At 42.0% G+C, this 24009-nt stretch overlaps 1 protein-coding gene across 5 annotated transcripts in view; it reads left to right on the forward strand.

The window, feature by feature from the left end:
• The window catches only part of LOC105475057 (acyl-CoA thioesterase 12), a 65906-nt gene extending 54990 nt beyond the window's left edge, over positions 1-10916 (forward strand). For all 5 annotated transcript variants that reach the window (XM_011730002.2, XM_011730004.2, XM_071098737.1 and 2 more), the window contains 4 exons: positions 4689-4822; positions 8004-8132; positions 9972-10098; positions 10367-10916. In XM_011730002.2, coding sequence (XP_011728304.2) covers positions 4689-4822; positions 8004-8132; positions 9972-10098; positions 10367-10516 — 540 coding nt within the window. In that variant the 3' untranslated portion in view covers positions 10517-10916. The remainder of the gene's footprint in view (positions 1-4688; positions 4823-8003; positions 8133-9971; positions 10099-10366) is intronic.
• The last annotated feature ends 13093 nt before the right edge of the window (positions 10917-24009 follow it).

Below are 24009 nucleotides of genomic sequence, written 5' to 3' on the forward strand. Positions count from 1 at the left end.
ACCAGCCTAGCCAAGATGCTGAAACCCTGTCTCTACTAAAACTACAAAAATTAGCCAGGAGCAGTGGCAGACGCCTGTAATCCCAGCTACTTGGGAGGCTGAGGCAGGAGAATTGCTTGAACCTGGGCAGCAGAGGTTGCAGTGGGCTGAGATCGTGCCACTGCACTCAAGCCTGGGCAACAGAGTGAGACTCCATGTCAAAAAAACAAAACAAAACAGAAAACAATCATACTTTCTGGCCAGGCGCAGTGGCTCACACCTGTAATCCCAGCACTTTGGGAGGCCGAGGTGGGTGGATCACTTGAGGTCAGGAGTTCAAGACCAGCCTGACCAACATGGTGAAACCCCATCTCTACTAAAAATAAAAAATTAGCCGGGTGTCATGGCGGGCACCTGTAATCTCAGCTGCTGGGGAGGCTTAGGCATGAGAATCACTTGAATCTGGGAGGCGGAGGTTGCAGTGAGCCGAGATTGTGCCGCTGCACTCTAGCCTGAGCAACAGAGTGAGACCCTGTATAAAAAAAAAAAAAAAAAAGAATCACACTTTCCTCAAAGCCGGGTCTGACAGCATCCACCTGTAGTCCCAGCTACTTGGGAATCTGAGGTAGAAGGATTGCTTGAGCCTAGGAGTTTGAGGCCAGCTTGGGCAGCATAAAATGATCTCATCTCTAGAAAAAAAAAACCAAAACATGTTTTTTCCAGGTTTTCAATATAAATTAGATGGTAAAAATCTAAGATTGTAGTATGTGTGATGAAATTGGATAGGGCTTATGGTTTTAATTCATTTCATGTTTCATGTGTAATGATAGAATTAATTGTAGTATTAATACAAGGAGCAAAATGTGTATTTTGGAAACATCACAAAGGTATATGAAACAGCTGAAGAATAATTATAAGGTTGTTTATTAACAAGTGAGAGATTATAGTGCTTAAACCATAAAAGTCAGCTCTTACAGGCAATTCCAAGTAAGAGAAGACAGTTATATTGGGAGAACTTCAGAGAGGAGGCCATTCTTACCTCCTTGAAGACAGTGTCAGGATTGGATTGCTGAGGGAGAAATAGGGCTTTCTAGGCAGTAGGTAGTTTGTGCCAAGTTCTCCTGGTGGAAATTAGCATTGAGTAGGAGACTGGCCTGACAGGAGTAGCTTTTTATTTAAGGAAGACCTGGGGATGTACTGGGAAAATTATGGAGAAAGCCAGAATGACACGAACCACCTGAAAACCTTTACACAGGACGGATCCCTAGTATGGGAAACAGACCAGAGGGGAGCTAGTCTCATGGAGCTGGGGGAGGGCTGGGCCCAGAGCTCTGCCTCTCCGACCCCCACCCACTTGGCCCCCGTGGTCATCTCCAGATACCTCCAAGGAAAATGAAGGCTCCCCTAGGCTTCTGTAAAAACCACTTTTGCCCTCTTTCCCACAGTGTAGTCTTCAAAACATATTTGTCAATAGATGGCACAAAATTTCTCAAATTTTTAGTTGTTTCCTCTTGTACTGTTTGTTTTTTTGAGACAGAGTCTCACTCTGTTTCCCAGGTTGGAGTGCAGTGGCGTGATCTCGGTTCACTGCAACTCCCCTTCCCGGGTTCAAGGGATTCTCATGCCTCAGCCTCCCAAGTAGCTGGGACTACAGGCATGTGCCACCACCCCTGGATAATTTTTGTATTTTCAGTAGAGACAGGGTATAACCATGTGGACCAGGTTGGTCTCAAACTCCTGACCTCAGGTGATCTGCCAGCCTTGGCCTCCCAAAGTGTTGGGATTGAAAGCCCTCTTATACTATTTGTATAACACATTCAAATTCAAATTCAAAAAGGATCTTATTAAAATGAAAAAAAAAGATATCACTAATAAAATGTTAGCAAGCTCCAGCAGATTTTCAGCCTGCTTGCTTTAAGCTTCATTTCATAGAATAAAATTCTCCAACCATCAAATGATAAAGAAAACATTTGAGTTGGTGTATTAGTTCATCCTCACATTGCTATAAAGAACTACCTGAGGCTGGGTGATTGTTAAAGAAAAGAGGTTTAATTGGCCCACGGTTCCACAGCCTGCACAGGAAGCATGGCTGGGGAGGCCTCAGGAAACTTCCAATCATGGCAGAAGGTAAAGAGGAAGCAGGCACGTCCTACATGGCTAGAGCAGGAGGAAGAGAGAGGGTGAGGTGTCACACACTTTCAAACAACCAGATCTCATGAGAACTCACTGTCACAAGAACAGCAAGGGGGAAGTTCACTCCCATGATCCAGTCACCTCCCACCAGGTCCCTGCTCCAGCACTGGGGATTACAATTTGGCATGAGATTTGGCTGAAATCACAAATCCAAACCATATCAGTTGGTTACAAATAAATAAATAAATAAATTGAATCTCTATATTCCCAAGTGTGAAAGGTAATTCATATTCTTGGAGAACTGTTCCTGGAAAATTTTTTCACTAAGCAAAAGCTGGTCTTTCTTAGCAGGGTTTAAAGAGAACCAAAACTAACTACTGCATTTCTTTGTCTGCTTTGTTTGCATCAATATCATTGATTTAGACAGCAGGGCAATGGGGACTTTCTGCTTCCCTCACCTTCTAGGGGAAAGATCAAAATCGAATTTGCTCATCCAGTACTGTACCTGACATTGCATAAGTCGAGTGAGCTCTGTAAGGGCAGAATTCAGTGGTGGTTACAACTTAGCTTGATGTTTGATTTGGCTCCATGATAGGAAGCAGAAGCATGTGACTGCAGCCTGAGGAGCAGCCACCTAGGAAAGTGCTGTATTCATTTCCTAGGGCTGCTGTAACAGAGGACCACAAACTGGGTAGTGGACACAGTAGAAATCTATTGTCTCACAGTTCTGGAAGCTGGTAGCCTGAGACCAAGATGTCAACAGGGTTGCTTCTTTCTGAGCCTGTGAGGGACAATCTGTTCCATGCTTGTCTCCTAGCTTCTGGTAATTTTCTGGCAGTCTTCGGCACTCCTTGGCTTATAGAAACATCGCTGGATCTCTACCTTTGTCATCACATGTGTTCTCCCTGTAAGCATGTCTATGTCCAATGTCCCTTTTTAACAAGGATGCCAGTCATATTGGATTAGGGGTCCATCCTACCACAGTACAACCTCATCTTGACTAATTACATCTGCAAGAACCCTATTTCCATATAAGGTCAGATTCTGAGGTAGAGGAGGTTGGGACTACAGCACATGAATTTGGGGGTGGAAGGGTAGAGACATAATTCAACTCTTAATAAGTGCTCAGCACAATATTGCATCCCACTCCATCTCGTTCCACCAGAATGGAGCATGGCTGACCCAAGGCCAGAATAGGACTGGCACTATGGAGTTCACCCTGGCCACCTGCCCTCAGCTCCTCTGAGATTGCAGAGCCCCAGCAGCCCATCCTAGAGCCACTTGCCCACCAAGCACTGATTGGATGACTGATAAATCTGATAATTTCTCTGGATATACACCAACGAACCTCCTTCAACTCCCCCTGTGCTGGGGGCAAAGTTAGGCATGCCCATGCTAAGTAGGGTGAGTCTCACCAGCCACCTGGAGCCCCATCTGTAGTTTTCTTGGTGTTTGGTAAGTGCTGACAGCCTCGATCATGTCTTCCTTTGCAGGCTGGATTTAAAGGGAAGCTTGGAAGCAAGTTCAGTTGGAGAGGTTAAATGATATAAGCAAATAATCACTTGTGTCTGAGCTGCTTGTAGTTAATTTCTCATTTCTTCATTCTCTTATTGATAATATTTATATTTAAATAAAGGTTTCTCCTTTACAGCCTGATTTTTTTCCATCTGCTTGATTCCTGCAGTGAAGTCCTAACCCCGTATTTGTTTGTTTTCACACAGCTTGTTGCCATGGGAATGGTTATAAGGTAGCAAATTTCAACACTAGCTTTTCAAAGTACCCTGAAAGAGAAAAGAAAATGGGAAGGATAGAAATGTTTTCTTAGCTGAACACACATCTCTGATTATTGTCAAAAACACAGTGGAAGAAAAGCTGAGAGTAGCACGGGATGCATTCATGCTTAAGTATATGTCAAATGGCTCCCCAAGGCATGCCTCCTCTTACCTAAGGAATAATGTGCATTAGGAAACCAGGAACTGGCCGTTCAGAAGGATGATCCAGCCACAGTGATTCAGAAATGAAAGGATGCTTTGTGCTGAGGAAATATGGTGCTCCAGGGGCCCTGCTGAGAGGCTGAGATGGTTCTAGAGGTGGTTGACTCAGTTCCTGGATCCCCTCGGCCCACTTGAAGACATGTCTGACATCCTGGGAAAGTGTCCTAAGCTATAGCCTTGACTCCGCTCTCTTGAGGGAGATGAGGTGCTGACCTGCCTAGCAGTCTGGTGATATTTTCTTTTTTTTCCTCAGTAGAGGCAGGGAACCATCACAAAGAGACAAGGAGAGAAAGGTCTAGGTTTTTACATTTTTCATGAGAAAAAAAAAAAACTGTTGTGCAATAATTAAATAGCCCACCCTCAAGTCACATATTGTTTAGAGGACACGGGACTACAGCATCCTGGACAGACCTCTAGACATCCCAGTATTTGAAGAGAAATTGCCATGGGGCTTCAATTTCATCCAGGAAATAAGATGCCTTAGTTAGTGCAATTGGTCTTTGACTACATATATATGCGTATGGTTTCTAAAGTAAAAGCATCAGTTTTCTTTTGTAATGTAATTTTTTTGTTGTCTTTTAGATAAAAATATATACTCTGGAAGAGCATGATGTTTTATCTGTTTGGGTTGAAAAGCACGTGGGAAGTCCAGCACATTTGGCTTATCGTCTCTTGTCTGACTTTACAAAGCGACCTTTGTGGGACCCCCACTGTGTGTAAGAACAAACTTAAAAATTTTTCTCAATCAACCTTGACATCATGTAAAAGATGATCTCCATATTGCAGTCCATCTCCACTGTCCAATGTGTGACCCATTGTTTAAAGAGTATTTTTAAAAGTTTGGCCGGGCATAGCACTTTGTGAGGCTGAGGCAGGTGGATAGTTGAGCCCAGGAGTTCAAGACCAGCCTGGGCAACATGGTGAAAGCCTCTCTATAAAATACACAAAAATTAACTGGACATGGTGGTGCATGCTTGTAGTCCTAGCTACTTGGGAGGCCCAGGTGGGAGGATCGCATGAGTCTGGGAGGTCAAAGCTGCAGTGAGCCAAGATCACACGACTGCACTCTAGCCTGGGCAACACAGGAGACCCTGTCAAAAATTAAAATAAAAATAAAGTTTGCTGTGGACAGAATACTGCATCAGGTGATATTGAGAGACACAAAACAAAAATTATACTCACTTATCACCTATATTGAGTTGACCTGCTTTACCCACATCTATTGTAATTCTACCAGTAACTTCAAGGTCGATATTATTTCCATTTAAGAGGTTCTGAGACTTGCCAAGATTGCACAGACAATAAAGTGATGGAACCCAAATTGGAACCCAAGTCTGTCATGCTCTGAATTTTACACTCTTCTACTTTAATATGCAACCTCATTGCTCTTGAGGAAGTGATTATCCACTTGTCCTGCCTACTCTCAATATTTCATTGGCGGTTCCTTACTTCTCTGTGAAGCAACCCTCCCTGGTGAGAAGCTAAGACAGCAAGCTGTGCGAGCCCCAAGGTGAAAGGCATGCCTTCCTGCTCCCCCTCTTGATGATGTCCCTGTTCGTATTAGCCTACATCTCCTACTCCTGCTACTCCCTGTCTCCTGCATCCCTAATCCAATCTCCTCCATCCCTAATCCAATCTCCTCCACTCCCCGGCCCTTTCCTGGAACACAGTACAGAGCTGTGCACCCTGCCAACTGCACTGATGGGGACCAGCTGCACTGAGGCCCAGCCACCTTGGCTATAGCACCCCACAGGGCTTCATGGCCACCTTGTTGACATGGAAGGGTTGGTGAGATGGGCTTCCTATTATGTTAAGCGTTTCCTAATCTTGACAAGATAGAGGCTCATCTTTAAATTTTCTAAAACTCACTGTGATAGAGATTTAGAAATACCATGTAATAGATGATTTAATACCACTAAAGTGAAACATCTCTAAGGTCATGTGTTACATTTGCACAGATGCTAGAGTTTAAATGGGAGGAGTTCCCTTATCCTCCTGGTAGGGCCTGCGAGAGGGGTGTGGCTTGTTTCTTCGTGCTGCTCAAACCCCTAGAGGGATCATGCAGGTGCTTAAGTCGCGGGGAGCGTTTTTTGGGCTCCAACCCCATGGCAGCATCTAGGGTTGAGTGTTTATGGCTCCGGAAGCCCCAGTGGGTGTGTATTGTGATGTGCTCTTTCAGTTTTGCTGTCTGCAGACAGCTTGTGTTAATCAGCTCAGTTAGACCCTCTGCCTTATCGCAAGGACAGAGGGCTTTCTGTATCCTGGATTCTTGCCTTAGTATACTGGGAAAAACGGCTCACACGTGGCCTTGGAGGACGGGTGCAAGGTTTTGAGTGGTGGAAGCTGCTCTTAGCGAGATGGATGGGAAGCCAGAAGGAGGATGGAGTTGGAAGGTGGTCTTCTTCTGGAGTCAGGCTGCCCAGCCACCAGACTCTCCTCTGACCACCCCTGACCGAATTCCATGTCTTTCCACTATCGATGGCCTGCCAGCGTCTGCTGGTGTCTGGCGGTGTGCTCTTCTGTTCCTCTCAACATCCAGCCCGCTAGGCTGGATGTGCCCGCTAGGGTCTCGGGTTTTTTATGGGCACAGGGTGTGGGGTGTGGTGGCCAAAAGGTAACTTTTGGGGTGTGACAACAGAAATGCCTGTCCTCATTTAGGTCCGTGGGCACAGGCCCGAGGGTGGAGCCCTCACCAGTGACCCTTCCCTTCTCTATCCAACACTTCCCTGCCCACCTCCCATATCAGAATGATACGTCATGGTTAATGCTATCACAATAAATCATTCTGAGAGAAGAGGAACACTTCTCAATTTTCTTGCATCAGTTTAGTAGATACTCTACCAGTACAAAGCTTTTAGGAATAACAATGCCTAAACTTTGGTGTTAATGCTTTAAAAATGTTTCTCCCACTATTCTCTGTCACTTGACATTCCGGCCAAATTGAAGTTGAACAAATGGAATGAATGAATGAATTCTTATTCAACTAACTTTTCTTGTACATCTACTATGATTCAGGTACTATGCCAGGTGTTTTCACTGAATCCTTGCAGTAACCCCACGTATCATTATCTAAATTTTACAGATGGAAAAATAAAATGACTTGCCTAACGCAACTTATGTAGCGAGTAAGTGGCAATCTGGGAGTCAAAAGACTCCAAAGCTAGTGCTGTTTCCAATATGCCACATTTCTTTATCTATATCAACAATCCTTCTTGGACTGACTATATGATTTACGAGTCCTCACAATGTTTTTCCTTGATCCTAGAGAAAAATAATTTTGTATAAAACAGCTCAATGCCTTTCACTGAAGTATCGAGAATTATGAACTTGAAGTCAGATGGCCACCATCCTCTATCACTTGCAGAATTATTCCTTCTGATCAAAGAGCTCTTGTGTTTTTTGTTTGTTTGTTGTGGCTTTTTTTTTTTTTTTTTGAGATAGGATCTCATTGTGTCACCCAAGCTGGAGTGCAGTGGCACAATCATGGATCACTGCAACCTCAACCGCTCAGGCTCAAGTGATATTCCCACCTCAACCCCTCGAGTAGCTGGGACTACAGGCATGCACCACCACACCCAGCTAATTTTTAAAATTTTTTTTTTGTAAAGATAAGATTTTGCAAGTTTGCCCAGGCTGGTCCTGAACTCCTGGCCTCAAGTGATCCTCCCACCTCGACCTCCCAAGGTGTTAGGATTACAGGCATGAGCCACTGTGCCCAGCCTCAAAGAGCTCTTCTAAGGACAGACTTGAGCAATAATGCTGGCTTTTAGGGGGATGATTAGGTGAGCTGAAGGGGCAAATAAGGATACCAATAATGAGATTATATAAGCAAATAAAGGAAGTGAATGCCTTACCAGGTAGAAAGTGTAGCTGCTTTTCACTGTTCTATATACACAGGTCCTGTGAAGTCATAGACTGGGTGAGTGAAGATGATCAGCTGTGTCACATCACCTGTCCTGTGCTGAATGATGACAAACCCAAAGACTTGGTAGTACTCATATCACGAAGAAAACCTCTCAAGGATGGGTGAGTATATGCAGTTCAAGTGTTCTATCACTATTTCATAGTATAGGATAGAAATTAAAAGTTGATGTGAAAGCCTGTAATCCCAGCACTTTGGGAGGCTGAGGCGGGCGGATCACGAGGTCAGGAGATCGAGACCATCCTGGCTAACACGGTGAAACCCCATCTCTACTAAAAATACAAAAAATTAGCTGGGCATGGTGGTGGGTGCCTGTAGTCCCAGCTACTTGGGAGGCTGAGGCAGGAGAATGGCGTGAACCCGGGAGGTGGAGCTTGCAGTGAGCCGAGATGGTGCCACTGCACTCCAGCCTGGGCGACAGAGCTAGACTCCGTCTCAAAAAAAAAAAAAAAAAAAAAAAGTTGATGTGAAAATAAGTAAGTCTGTGTAGATATTTCTGCTCTTGAATTATGTTCATTTGAATTATACTTAGATGAATCTTTAGCTCTTATTTTAAAAATTAACAGTCATCTATTAAGTGCCAGCTGTTTGCAAAGTACAATGCAAGAATCCTAAAATAGTTCCTTTTCCTATGTAGATGTAAAACTGGTATTCAGTAAACCTTTGAAACATACCATGATTAGTAAAAATGCAGTGAAAGCCAAATAAGACACCGGGAATTGGTTTAGAATTCAGCAAGGCTTGACTGTGCTAGACATCCACCATGGCTGGCTGTCAGCTGGGGCTGTCGATCAGAGGACCCAGATATGGTTTTTCCATGTACACTGAACTGCTCAGAGCATGGCAGCTAGCTTCTAAGAGGAAGTGTCCCAAATAATCCCACACACATGTGAGTATTAACAGATGTTCAGTGTCATATCATTTATTATGTCAAAAGATATTAGAAACAAATGGAAAATCCATCTTATAAATTATGGTAGATCCATACTACAAAGTATTGTACCATCATTAAAAAGGATGAAACAGCTATAATGGGACTGATAGAGAAACACCTCCAAAGATTTATTGCTAGATGAAAAATCAAATTGTAGTCGATATTTGTAAAATGATATTTATGTAAAAAATTTTGTGTGCATTTGCTTATATAAATGTCATTCTTATACATTTATTTTTATACAATAAAATGTTAAGAGTGGTCACTTCTAGGGTGGAGTATAGCATGGGAGTGCAATTGGACTGGAGGAAGATTTTTATTTTGTAGCCTACAGGGTTCTCTATTATTGAGAGTTTTTCTTTTAACAACGATGGGTATTGTTTTTATTATTATTATTATTATTATTATTATTTTAGATGGTGTTTTGCTCTTGTTGCCCAGGCTGGAGTGCAATGGCACAATCTCAGCTCACTGCAACCTCTGTCTCCCGGGTTCAAACGATTCTCCTGCCTCAGCCTCCCAAGTAGCTGGGATTACAGGCATGCGCCACCATGCTCAGCTAATTTTATATTTTTAGTAGAGATGGGATTTCTCCATGTTGGTCAGGCTGGTCTCGAACTCCCAACCTCAGGTAATCTGCCGGCCTCAGCCTCCCAAAGTGCTGGGATTACAGGCATGAGCCACTGCGCCCGGCCTGTTTTTTAATTTAAAAAGGAAAAGAGGCTGAAATTACAACCCTGTAGGGCACAATAAAACTGCAGTTGGTGGTTGACTCCAGCTTCATGGAGTTACACAAAGCATTGTATATGCAATTCTAAGGCAGAAAACACTATTTCCTACCTTGAATGTAGCCTAGAGAGTGTTTTCTGATGAGACCACTCATCTAGAAGATCTGGGCCTTCATAGTTTCACTTCTACCTGTATAAATAAGTTGGGTTAACTATAGGGATTTATTTTCTAACAACTATTCTTTATTTCTCACAAGAGCTTAGAAAATGTCTTCTTTCAGTAACACTTACACAGTGGCAGTGAAGTCGGTCATTTTGCCGTCGGTGCCCCCGTCTCCACAGTACATCAGAAGTGAAATCATATGTGCCGGATTTCTCATCCATGCTATTGACAGCAGCTCATGCATTGTAAGTTTGATGAAACATCTGTGATTAATTGGCTCTGCCAGATAGAGAAAAATCTCTTAATTTACCCAATGTCCTAATTAATTGTAATCTTGTAATTTGTGTCCACACTATGGGAATCCTAAGGTCATCCTTTCAGATCATCTATTCCAGATGGTACCCCAGAAGATTAGGGTCTTAGTCTCCCCTACACCAGCAAGACTCAGATCCTTGCTTGAAAAAGCTCCAAGTCAATAAGAAATTAAAATATTGTACTTTCTTTTTGAAACAGGTATCTTACTTTAACCATATTTCTGCTAGCATCCTTCCTTACTTTGCTGGAAATCTTGGTGGCTGGTCGAAATCCATTGAAGAAACAGCAGCCTCTTGTATACAGTTCTTAGAGAATCCTCCTGATGATGGGTTTATAAGCACATTTTAAATGGTCAACTTTCAATTACCGGTAATTTAATTTCCCACTTTTAATTCCAGACACCCTTAGCCCTGACATTTGTCAAGCTTTTGGGCCACAAAATAATTAATATAAGCCTAAGCAAAATGCAGTGAAAAAGTTAAAAAATAAAATGCATCTTAAGTCAAATACCAGTGATTTGGATTAGCATTAAAAGAGCTTTAAAATTCTGTTTTAAGTCATCTGTGGCTCTGCCTCTTCCAGGGGCACAGATAGTGGAAAATTGCCTGTATGCAATACTATGTGTTCTATAAAATGGCATGAATTTAGTTTAAATTATCATAAACATTTTTAGGTTACAGAGTGAAACGTGTGTTCTGTGTGAAATTCCCAAAAAAAAATTATAAAATCTAAAATGATGATTTGCTAAGTTGACTCGTTGATTAATGTATGGCATTCTTCCTTGTGCAGCAGGTATCTATATGTCAGGAGCGTTGGACAAGATGTATTACATAGTCTAGAGATTTAAATTGGGGAGACATTAAAACGTAATAGAATCCAATCAATTTTAGTAATAAGAACAACTTTACTAGTGTCATTTAACATATATTCCAGGTGGCTGACCAATTTAGTATCTATTGCTCTATATACACACACAAGGTACCTGCAAAATGTAATATTACAGAGAAAGAGAATATTGACTGAGATCTCTTTCATAACCATTACATTAGCACTTTATTCTGTAGACTTCAATTCATTATTCTCCTCTGTCTGTGATTTGTCTTAACTCATGAGACAAGCCAGAATATGGCAAACTAGCCTCCTCTAAAGGACACGTTTTAAAAGTTGAAGAGTCTCCATTATTGGTGGGCACACTTAACAGGTTAGATGCATCCTGCTGTTAGTTTGCTAAAGTTCTACCTCTGCTCCCCCTACCCACCCTCACCCATCTCTTCACACAAGGTAAGCCTAGCTATAATTATTTGTATTTTTTCTGTGCCAGCAAGTTTACATTTACATGAACTTTGGACTGTTCTGCAATTTTATACGTTAACATTTATATACATAAGAAGAGTGGATATGTGGATTAAAATAATTACATATTATATTACAGAAGTAGGAATGGTTTTGAGAATATTTTTACATTTTGGAAAAGTCAACAAAATTAGTAATGAAGAGGTTATGTTAAACTAAAATTTTAGACCTCACCTACAATTGAGACACTTTCCAAATGCCGTCTGCCTAGCCTAAGTCTTTGCGTTTACATTTTTTGAAATGTTTTCCTGAATAGTAATGGAAACATTGTGAAGTTAAAGGAGTAGAGTGATGATAGCTGGATCACTCTGAGACATAAAGATGTTGCCCACTCTAATTTACAACAGAGGCATAGTCTATTCCTGCATTACCCAATATGTGTCATTAAATAGCACTAGCCACATGTGCTATTTAATTAAAATTAAATAAATTTCATAAATAAATTCTCCCACCATACTAGCCCCAATTCAAGTATTATTAGTCACCTGTGGTTAGTGGCTATCATATTGGACTATACAGATATAGAATATTTCCATAATCACAGAAGATTCTTTAGATAGTGCTGTGCTATTCAGTTTATCCCAGTCTTAACAATACTGCAGACAGGTCCTGTTTTCCCATTTTCACCTATCTTAATGCCAAACAATCCCTTCTACCCCCCCCCTTTTTTTTTTTTAATATATTTCACTTTTATGTTTCTGAACAAAAACACAGGACTCATCCACCTGGCTCTTTCTTGGATCATTTGGCATATCCTGAATTGAAGAGCTCATTTTCAGGACCACTGGACTTTAGAGATGCTAAATGAGCATGGCAAGAAGATAAGATAGCAATGCATTTAGGCTCTCCTTAGGGCATTTCCAAAAGTTTGAAATCTATTGTCTGAAACAATGACGAAATTAACTAAGGTGTTCCAGTTGTAAAATTTAGTAACAGCTCTTAAGTTTGCATTTTCTTTTTTATTAGGAATATGCTCACTCTTTCATTCATTCAGATATTTACTGAGAACTTACTTTGTGCTAGACACATCTTAGGCACTGCGGGTTCGGCAAGAAACAGAAGCATACTCTGTTCACATCATAAATAAAATTGATATAGAATATTAGAAGATACGTTATAAGGAAAAATTAAGCAGGGTAAAGATGAAGAGTGCCGGGGAAGGGTTGGGGGGGGTGGTTGATATTTTAAGTAGGGTGGTCTACGTAGGCTTCCTTGAGGGACATTTAAGCAAAAGCCTGCAGGCAGAGAGGGAGTGAGCCGAGGATCTCTGGACGCAGCATGCTTCCTACCCAAGGACTAGCCAACGCAAAGTCCCTAAGCAGGGAGTGTTTCTGGCACAGTGTAGGAAAGAAAAGAACCTGGTGAGACTTCAACAGAGTGAGAGAAAATTAAAGACAGCTGAATTAAAGATCATCTTCCCCTACTCTCTTTGATGTCCAGGCTTTAAGCAAACGCGTTTGCTCTAAGGGTAAGCAGCTAAGTTAGTTCATCAGCAGTCAGCCCCCTGGAGACTCAGGACAGAGGAAACCTAAAAAAAATGTAGTCACACTGATTTTTTTTCCTTTGGAGTGTCAAAGAATCCTTAAGGGATACTCAAAATTTCATGCTGTTTTTTGATGGTAAGGGTTTTCAAGTGCTTCTAACAGGACGGAAAGCTTTTTGATTAAGAAAGGAAACTCACCCGGCTGCGGTGGCTCATGCCTGTAATCCCAGCACTTTGGGAGGCCGAGGCGGGTAGATCACCTGAGGTCAGGAGTTTGAGACCAGCCTGACCAACATGGTGAAACCCTGTCTCTACTGAAAATACAAAAATTCGCTGGATGTGGTGGTGCCCACCTGTAATCCCAGCTACTCAGGAGGCTGAGGCAGGAGAATTGCTTGAACCTGGGAGGCAAAGTTTGTAGTTTGCAGAGATTGTGCCACTGCACTCCAGCCTGGGCAACAAAGCGAGACTCTGTCTCAACAAAAGAAAAAGGAAGCTCATTCCTATTCTTCCTAGTTTCAATGCAATCTAGTTACTAATCTGCATTCAGTTTCTCTATTATGTTTGTTTTAGGAAAAAAATCCAGTGAAAAAAATGGGAAAATGGATCAGAATATAGTTTACCCTGTACTCAAACATCTTTAGGAAATGATCAATTTTAATAAATAGTGGAAATAAACCAGTATATATGTGTGTATGTATATATATATATACACACACACACACACACACACACACATGCACACACATATATAATCATGTGGTTTTGTTTATATTTCTTATTAAACATTTCAGAAATAAGCTTGGACATTTTTACTGGCATAGTTATAAGGATGGTCTTGAAAATATATGTTGATACTATCATATTTGGGATTAAGTTAAAAAAAGAAAATATATCTTGAAAAATACATATAAAGGAATAAGTCTTGTGGTTTAAATTATTAAAATAAGAACTATTAAGTTTGTTCATAATTTATTTCCCCTTTCCAAAGTATTAAAACTATGGGGACAGGCAGCTCCCCATGAGCCCTGGGTGGTCTTGCACATTCTTGCTGAGTGTGCCAGGCCACAGGACTCATCTGTCTCCCAATTCTGAGCAATTTCTGTAGCTAGTCCCATAGACAACTAAGTAGGTCAAGGTGACCACAGCATGACTTCAGTGTAACTGCTCACTCTCTGGGCAGAGGAGGCCTGGCTTGTTTGCTGCCTGCTACAGTGCTTGCTACTTGCTCAAAAAGTTATGGGCCTTTGGTTCCTCAGCTGTGACACAAGCCCAATGTGTCTGCAGCATTCACTATGCCCATCTTGTCACCTCTGTGGGACTTGGAGGGAAAGGAAAGCAACACAGATATGCTAATACTTACGCTGCTTGCTGTGTCATGAGTAATACAGTCCTTCATCTCTGAACCAAAAGTCTTGTGTCTTTTGTCAACATCCACAAAACAATAAGAGATTAACTGAGAGTCTTAAGACTCTCGGCCAGGCGCAGTGGCTCACGCATGTAATCCCAGCACTTTGGGAGGGCGAGGCGGGCAGATCACCTGAGGTGGGGAGCTTGAGACCAGCCTGACCAACATGGAGAAACCCCATCTCTACTAAAAATACAAAATTAGCCAGACGTGGTGGCACGCGCCTGTAATCCCAGCTACTCAGGAGGCTGAGGCAGAAGAATGTTTGAACCCAGGAGGTGGAGGTTGCAGTGAGCTGAGATCGCACCAATGCACTCCAGCCTGGCAACAGGGTGAGACTCCATCTCAAAAAAAAAGAATCTCAGGGCCAGGTGTACAGTGGCTCATGCCTATAATCCCAGCACTTTTGGAGGCTGAGGCACAAGGATCACTTGAGCCCAGTTCGAGACCGGCCTGGGCAACATAGCAAGACTCCATCTCTATGAAAAATGAAAAAGTCAACCAGGCATGGTGGTGCATGCATGTAGTCCCAGCCACTTGGGAGGCTGAGGTGGGAGGATTGCTTGAGCCCCAGAGTCATGGCTGCAGTGAGCCATGATCATGCCACTACACTCCAGCCTGGGAGACAGAGTGAGACACTGTGAAACACTGTCTCTAAAAAGAAAAAGCAAGACTCTCAAACCCTTCACAGTTATTGACAGTAAACCATCTCCAGATTCAAAAGTCAGAGAAATCTGATATTAAAAATGCCTTTCTCATTTTACACCTGCAAAGATGAAGCACCCTATAAAAATTGCATACCTGATACCACCTTTCACATCCAATTTAGTGATATTTTGGGGATATTGAAAATAGATTAGAAAAAAAGTATTTTTATCACTGGACACAATTCATTCCTGCTTTACATACCCTCCTTGTTTCCTTGTCCGGCTTAGATTCTGTGGTCCATCATTATAATCACTCCCTGGAAAACACTGCACCTCTGTCCTTTCATTCAGCTTCTCTGACAAAAACCCCAACTGTGGCTAAATTAAACTATTCATAATACTTCATTCCTGCACAGAGCAGGTGGAAATTGTGTACTGGTCTCACTTTAAGTTCATGACCACAGATTTTAAAAGGGTGCTTAGGACGCTGGTAATTCTACTCCATTTCCCCGGATGTTTGCTATTTCACACTGAGTCCTCTTCCCTCAAGCTTCTCATGTCTCTTACCCTGACTCAGGTCATGAACTTCAAAAAGTATTCATCGAGAAAATATAAATCATCAGGCAGGAGTCTTCTCCTATTCCCATCCATGCACCTTTCACCTCTTTGCCTTTTCCCATCCATGCACCTTTCACCTCCTATTATAATGGATGAAATAGCTCTACCCCTAGCAGAGAACAATTTCTCTCACCTTCTCCAGGACTCCCCTCCATCAGTTCTCTTTTCTCTCTGCTTCAGGAGTTTCTTTACCTCCATCGGATTAATTTCCACAACCACTGGTATCTGTTATAACAAAATAAAATGATATGTTTTCTGGATGCATTTCCTAAATCCCACCCCATCTCTATTCCAGTGGTCTATAGAGGTGGTCGTCACACCTTTATTTTATTTTCCTGACTATACTCCCATCTGCACTACTCCACAATATTTCTGTTATCAGGATCAACTATGTCTTTTCTATTGCCAAATCTAATGGCCCTGTTCTTGACTTACTTAGTCTCTGAGCAGCCTTCAGTGAAGTTGACTCCTTGCTGCTTTTTGCAACATTTTCTCTTCTTGACTTCCATGACGTCACACTCTTAGAATCCCTCCTACGTCACTAATTCCATTTTTAAAGCCTTTTCTTGTGGTTCTTCCTCTTCCATCAGACCTCTCAAAATTAGTTTACCCTAGGGCTCTGGCCTTGGCCTCTTCTCCTCTATGTCTGTTCCTCAGTGGGTCTAAACCAGTATCTGGGTTTTAAAAGCCATCTATTTACCAGGAATTCCCACATCTATATCTCCAGGCTTAATTTCTCCTGAACTTCATACTTGTATATTTAAGTACTTATTTGATATTTCCATTAGAACAATAATCATCTCGAAGTCAATATTTCCAAAACAGACCACCCAATTCTGCCACCTTTTCCTCCACAGATTCACTTTCCTTCAGCAAACTCTATTGGCTCTTTGTCAAAAGTACAACCAGAACCTTACTACTTCTTATCAACTTTACCACTAAAGCCCTTATCCAAAACACTATCTTCTCTCATCTGGTTTATAACCTATCTTCCCTGCCTGGCACAGTGGCTCACGCATGTAATCCCAGCACTTTAGGGGGCCAAGGCGGGTGGATTACCTGAGGTCAAGAGTTCAAGACCAGGCTGGCCAACATGGTGAAACCTCGTCTCTACTAAAAAACAAAAATTAGGCCGGGCGCGGTGGCTCAAGCCTGTAATCCCAGCACTTTGGGAGGCCGATACGGGCGGATCACGAGGTCGGGAGATCGAGACCATCCTGGTTAACACGGTGAAACCCCGTCTCTACTAAAAAATACAAAAAACTAGCCGGGCGAGGTGGCGGGCGCCTGTAGTCCCAGCTACTCGGGAGGCTGAGGCAGGAGAATGGCGGGAACCCGGGAGGCGGAGCTTGCAGTGAGCGGAGATCCGGCCACTGCACTCCAGCCTGGGTGACAGAGCGAGACTCTGTCTCAAAAAAAAAAAAAAAAAAAAAACAAAAAACAAAAATTAGCTGGGCTTGGTGGCACATACCTGTAATCCCAGCTGCTTGGGAGGCTGAGCCAGAAGAATTGCTTGAGCCCAACCTCCCAGGAGACGGAGGTTGCAGTGAGCTGAGATAGTGCCACTGCACCCCAGCCTGGCCAACAGAGCGAGACTCTGTCTCAAAAATATATATATATATATATATATGTATATATATATAAAACCTATCTTCCCATTTCCCTTTTTTGCTCCTCTCTTCATTCTACTTTCAACCCAGTACCTGATCATGTCACATTTCTCCTCAAAACCCATTAACAATTTTGCATATCACAGAGTAAGAGCCACAGTCTCATAATCGTCTATAAGGGTCTGTGTGGTACATTAGGTGACTATTCAGAACTATTCATTCTGTCACCTTTCATTCATGAATGGAGTATACTTTCCTACTTCTTGTCACTTGACCATGTGACACATCAATGGAATGTTAGCAGACATGCAACCAAAAGCTTTAAAGGTACTTTTGCAACGGACTTTCCTTCTTGCATCTCTGCCACTGTCATGAGAAAAACATGCCAAGATTAGTCTGATGGTCCCAGGAAAGGGAAGAGAGACACGTGGAACAGAGCTGCTTCATCTGAGCCCAGCTTAGTTCAGCCCAACCCAAACTGAACTGCAGATGGATGTGGACAAGCCCAACTAGGTTTTGCAGGGCTGTGTAGGCACGCCCAGCCTAGATCTCTGACCCACAGACATGAACTAAATAAATGGTTATTCTTGTATGCTTTTGAGATTCTGTGATTGTTACTTAGCAGAAACTGATAGAGCCTACAGGATCTGAGCTTTGTTGACTATACAATCTTTTACTAGATTTTCCTTCATTCTTTTCCAACCATATTGGTCTCTTTGCTGTTTTGTTTTTTTGGTGTTTTTTGTTTTTTGTTTTTCTTTTTGCTATACCAGGCATGCTCCTTCCTCAGTATAATTGCATTTATCTATTCCCTCACCTGAGGATACCCAAGATGATACGCTTTGGCTGTGTCCCCACCCAAATCTCACCTTGAATTGTAAGCCCTATAATCCCCACGTGTCAAAGGCAGGACCAGGTGGAGGAGGTAATTGAATCATGGGGCGGATTCTCCTGTGCTGTTCTCATGAAAGTGAGTGAGTCTCACGAGATCTGATCGTTTTATAAGCATCTGGCATTTCACCTGCTGCTACCCACTCCATCCTGCCACCCTGTGAAGAAGGTGCCTGCTTCTCCTTTTCCTTCCACCATGATTTTAAGTTTCCTGCGGCCTCCTCAGCTATGCAGAACTGTGAGTAATTAAACCTCTTTCCTTTACAAATTACTCTCTAAGGTATTTCTTCATAGCAGTACTGGGAGAATGGACTAATACATCAAGGCTTACTCCCTCACCTCCTTTTGGTCTATCCTCAAAGCCTATCTTATAAAAGAGGCCTTTCCTAAGCCCCTTATTTAAAATCAACCCCCCACCCCAAATTCCCTTTTTCTGTTTAATTCTTATTATCTAACATATATCTTTTTATTTTATTTATTTTTTTTTTTTTGAGACAGAGTTTCCCTCTTGTTGCCCAGGCTGGAGTGCAATGGTGCCATCTTGGCTCACTGCAATTTTTGCCTTCTGGTTTCAAGCAATTCTCCCGCCTCAGCCTCCTGAGTAGCTGGGACTATAGGCTATAGCACCCACCTGGCATTGTCTTTCATCTTTAAGTATAGTTCAGTGAGCATACAATTCTAAGTTGAAAATTATTATCTCTAAGCATATTAAAGATATTATACAGTGTTTCCTGGCTTTCACTGTTACTGTGACAGAGAATATTGTTCTTCTTTGTAGGTAATATATTTTCTCTCAGAATGCTTTAAAATAATCTGCTTATTTTATGGTTCCGCAATACACTGTAATGCCTAATTGTGTATTTCTTCTTATTTAACCTTCTCAGGATATATTGAGTTTCCTGAAAGGAAAAAGAAAAGCCTCAATGATTTTGAGAAATTCTTGGCCATTTTAAAAAATATTGCCTCTTTCCCATTCTATTATAAATTTGTGAGGCCTTCTCATTCTGTCCTCAATGTCTGTTAACCTCTTTTCACATATATCGATCTCAGCATCTCTCTGTGGTATATTTGAATTTCTTTAGATTTATCTTCCAGTTCAGTGTTCAGTGTTCTGTTCACCTTTTTTTTTTTTTTTTTTTGAGACAGAGTCTTGCTTTGTTGCCCAGGCTGGAGTGCGTTGGCACATTCTCCACACAGCACAACGTTTGCCTCCCAGGTTCAAGCAATTCTTGTGCCTCAGCCTCCCAGGTAGCTGGGACTACAGGCATACACCACCATGCCCAGCTAATATTTTGCATTTTAGTAGGGACAGGGTTTCACCATGTTGCCCAAGCTGGTCTTGAACTCCTGAGCTTAGGCAATCCACCCACCTTAGCCCCACCAAAGTGCTAGGATTACAGGCGTGAGCCACTGCACCTGGACCACTTTATCATTTTTTTGACCTAAAATTAAAATTTCGATTTCAATTATATATTTCAATTCTAGAAGTTTCTATTGGTTACTTTTTAAGCCTGGTAGATTTTTGTTTTTTTGTTGTTTTTTTTTTTAAACAATCTCCTGTTCCTTGCCCAAGTTTTCCACTTTTAAAATTTCTTTAAATATATGAATGGCTATGGTCTGAATGTTATATCTTCCCCAAATTCATGTGTTGAAATCCTAAACCCCAAAGTGATACTATTAAAATACAGCATTTGAGAGGTGATTTGGTCATGAGGGCTGAGCCCTTGTCAATGAGATTGGTGCCCTTACAAAAGAGGCCCAAAGGAGTTTGTCCCTTCTACCATGTGAGGACACAGTAAGAAGGCACTATCTTTTTTTTTTTTTTTTTTTTTTTGAGACAAGGTCTTGCTCTGTGTCTGTCATCCAGACTGGAGTACAGTGGTGCCGTCTCAGCTTACTGCAGCCTTGACCTACCAGGCTCAAGGAATCTTTTCTCCCCAGCTTCCCAAATAGCTGGGACTACAGGCACAAGCCACCAAGTTCAGCTAAATTTTGTATTTTTTGTAGAGACAGGGTTTTGCCATGTTGCCCAGGCGGGTCTTGAGCTGTTGGGTTCAAGCAATCCACCCAACTGGGCCTCCCAAAGTGCTAGGATTACAGACGTGAGCCACCTTGCCCGGCCAAGAAGGCACTTTCTATCGAACCAGAGAGCTGGCCTTCACAGACACTGAATCTGTTGGCACCTTGATCTTGGACATTATAGTCTCCAGAACTGTAAGAAATAAAAATTTCTGTTGTTTATAAGCCATCTGGTTTAGTTTATAGTATTTGGTTATAGTGGCCCAAACAAAACAAACCACAAAGCATACTTGTTTATATTTTGTCTAATAATTCCCAAACCTGAAATGTTTGCAGGACTGATTTCACTATTCGTTGCTGCTGCTGGTTCTTATTTATGATATCATATTTTCTTGTGTTTTTGTGATTTTATCATGAAGTCTGGTCCCTTGAATTTTGTGTGAATTCTTTGAGACCTAGGTTGTGGTCGAGGGCTGCCAGAAAGGATTGTGATGATTCTGCCAGTTGCCGGCAGATTTTTTAATGAAGATCTCAAGTTGAGGTCAATTTGACCATACAAGCAGTCTGAATTAAGACTGAAAACTCAGGTGATAGTGGACAATTTTTTCCCCTGCCACCCAATGCCGAAGTGGAGACAGGCAATAAGTTTTCTTCCTGTCTTCTTTAGGGCAAGCTTATTTCTTGTTCACTCTTACACTGAGGATAGTATAGCTCTTTGGTCTCTGCTTTATGCAAAGGTCTTCAGCCATACCGCCCATGGTACGTAGGCCCTTGACTTTATTTTCTGTCCCCAGGAAGCTCAAAGTTTTTAGGATTCAGCAGACACCCTCAGCTTCAGCACTGGATTGTCTTCTGAAGCGCCTGCATTCACTTAATATTTGGCCTCTGTAGGTTCTGTACACTCTTATAAACTCAGTTATGCTTTTAAGGAGATTGAAAAATAAATGTATTCCACGTTTTGGGGGTATATTTTCAGTGGTAAGACAAATTGGAGGTTCACCTTCCTGCCTGAAACAAAATTTATGTCCATTTCTCTCTATATATATTCACATTCACCACCCTAGTCTAAGACACTATCATTTCTCACTACAATAGCTTCCTAATTTCTCTCTCTGTGTTTACTCTTGTACTCCTACAATTTATTCTCCATATAGCAGCCAGAATATATTTTTTTTAAAGGCTTGTCACCAGCATGTCACTTCCTAGCTTAAAACTTTCCAATGAGGAGAGTAGGAAAATCTTTAAATAAAGAAAGTAGGTTCATGGTTGCTTAAGACAGGGTGGGCGGGGTGTTTGTGAGCATTGGGGATAGAAAGGATGAATGACTGCTAATAGGTATGGGTTTCTTCCTTTTTTTTTTTTTTTTTTTTCGAGACAGAGTTTTGCTCTCTTTGCCCAGGCTGGAGTGCAATGGCGCCCTCACAGCTCACCGCAACCTCCACCTCCCAGGTTCAAGTGATTCTCCTGTCTCAGCCTCCTGAGTAGCTGGGACTACAGGCATGTGCCACCATGCCCAGCTAATTTTGTATTTTTAGTAGAGATGGGATTTTTCCATGTTGATCAGGCTGGTCTCGAACTCCTGACCTCAGATAATCTGCCCGCCTCAGCCTCCCAAAGTGCTGGGATTACAGGCATGAGTCACTGCACCCAGCTTGGTATGGGTTTCTTTTGAAAGTGAGGAAGATGCTCTAAAATTGATTGTGGTTATGGTTGCTTAGCTCTGTGAATATACTAAAACCATTGAATTATACACTTTAAATAGTCAATTATATGACATGTGAATTATATCATGATACAGTTGTTATTTGAGAAACAACAACAGCTTTCCAACAGGGAGAAGCACGTCCAGAATAGTGAACTAGGAACCTCTTTCATAATAGTAACAAAAACATTAGCAAAAATTATCAAAATAAGCTTTTTCAGAACTCTGGAAGTGAACCAAAGGCTTACAACAATACAAGGATTGTTTATTCAAGAAAAGCGGCTGAATCTCAGTAAAAACATGAGTTTTGTAGCATTTCAACTTGCCCTATTCCCACTGTCTTCTCTAGCAGGTCCTAAGTAGTTTTGAAAATCAGCAACCTCATAATTACAGTTGCTGTGAAAAATAGCAGCCTAGTAGCCACTGGGTGGGGTGGGGGTGGGAGTGGGGAAATTGGAGCTCTCCACCAAAAAACATCCCCAGAAAACGATCACTGTTTTTCCTGCTTGGCAGCTCTCTGGAAAAGCCTCTTTCTAAAGCTTGTCTTTGATTTAGCACTTATTTAGTGCAAACAGCCCCATCTCCACAGTGTTGTAGAAAACAATCAGCAGCAATTGTTTAACATCATAGCTGCCTTATGCATTGACACCAGTTGAGGCAAACAAGAAGTTAGGTAAAAAAATGAAAATAAGGAGAATCATGACCCCTATGTTCATGGATCAGGAAACTTAATGTTGTTAAGATGGCCATATTCCCCAAATTCATCTACAGACTCAACACAATCCCTATCAAAATTGCAGCTGGCTTTTCTGCAGAAATTGATGAACTAACACTCACTGTGAGATTCATATGGAAATGTAAGGGAAAATAGAGAAGAGGAAAAAAACTTGAAAAGTTTGAGGACTTACACTTTCTGATTTCAAAACTTAGTACAAAGCTATAGTAATCAAAACAGTGTGGTACTGGCATAAGGATATACATAAAGATCATTGGAATAGAACTGAGAGCCCAAAAATACACTATTATATTTGTGGTCAATTGATTTCAAAAAGGAAACCAAAACAATTTAATGGAGAAAGAATACTCTAAAATTTTCAGCAAACAGTGCTGGGAAAATTGGATATCCACTTGCAAAACATGATGTTGGATTCCCTACCTCCAGTCATATACAAAAAAGTAATTAAAATTGAATTATGGGCCAGGCATAGTGGTTCACACCTGTAATCCCAGCACTTTGGGAGGCTGAGGCGGGCAGATCACCTGAGGTCAGGAGTTCTAGACTAGCCTGGCCAACATGGTGAAACCCTGTCTCTACTAAAAATACAAAAGTTAGCCAGGTGTGGTGCAGCATGCCTGTAGTCCCAGCTACTTGGGAGGCTGAGGTGGTGAGAGAATGGCTTGAACCTGGGAGATGAGGTTGCAGTGAGCCAAGGTTGCACCACTGCACCTGGGCTACAGACTCTGTCTCAAAAAAAAAAAAAAAAAAGTGAACCTAAGTATAAGAACTAAAAATATAAAACTCAGAAGAAAACCAGACCTTGGTGATATGGTTTGCCTCTATGTCCCCACCTCTCTCATGTCAAATTGTGCTTCCTAGTGTTGAAGGAAGGGCCTGATGGGAGGTGATTGAATCATCGGGGCAGACTTCCCCCTTGCTGTTCTCATGACAGAGTTCTCATAAAATCTGGTTGTTTGAAAGTATATAGCACCTCCCCCTTCGCTCTCTCCCGCTCCACCATGTAAAGATTATGCCTGCTTTCCATTCACCTTCTGCCATGATTGTAAGTTTCCTGAGGCCTCTCAGCCATGTTTCCTGTACCGCCTGTGGAACTGTGAGTCAATTAAACCTCTTTTGTTTTTTTTGAGATGGAGTCTCGCTTTCTTGCCCAGGCTGGTGTGCAGTGGCACGATCTTGGCTCACTGCAGCCTCTGCTTCCTGGGTTCCAGTGATTCTCCTGCCTCAGCCTCCTAAGTAGCTGGGATTACATGTGCCCACCACTGTGCCTGGCTAATTTTTGTATTTTTAGTAGAGTTGGGGTTTCACCATGTTGGCGAGGCTGGTCTTGAACTCCTGACATCAGGTTATCCGCCCACCTTAGCCTCCCAAAGT

This window comes from Macaca nemestrina, chromosome 6 (assembly GCF_043159975.1).
Source record: "Macaca nemestrina isolate mMacNem1 chromosome 6, mMacNem.hap1, whole genome shotgun sequence".
NCBI lineage: Eukaryota > Metazoa > Chordata > Mammalia > Primates > Cercopithecidae > Macaca > Macaca nemestrina.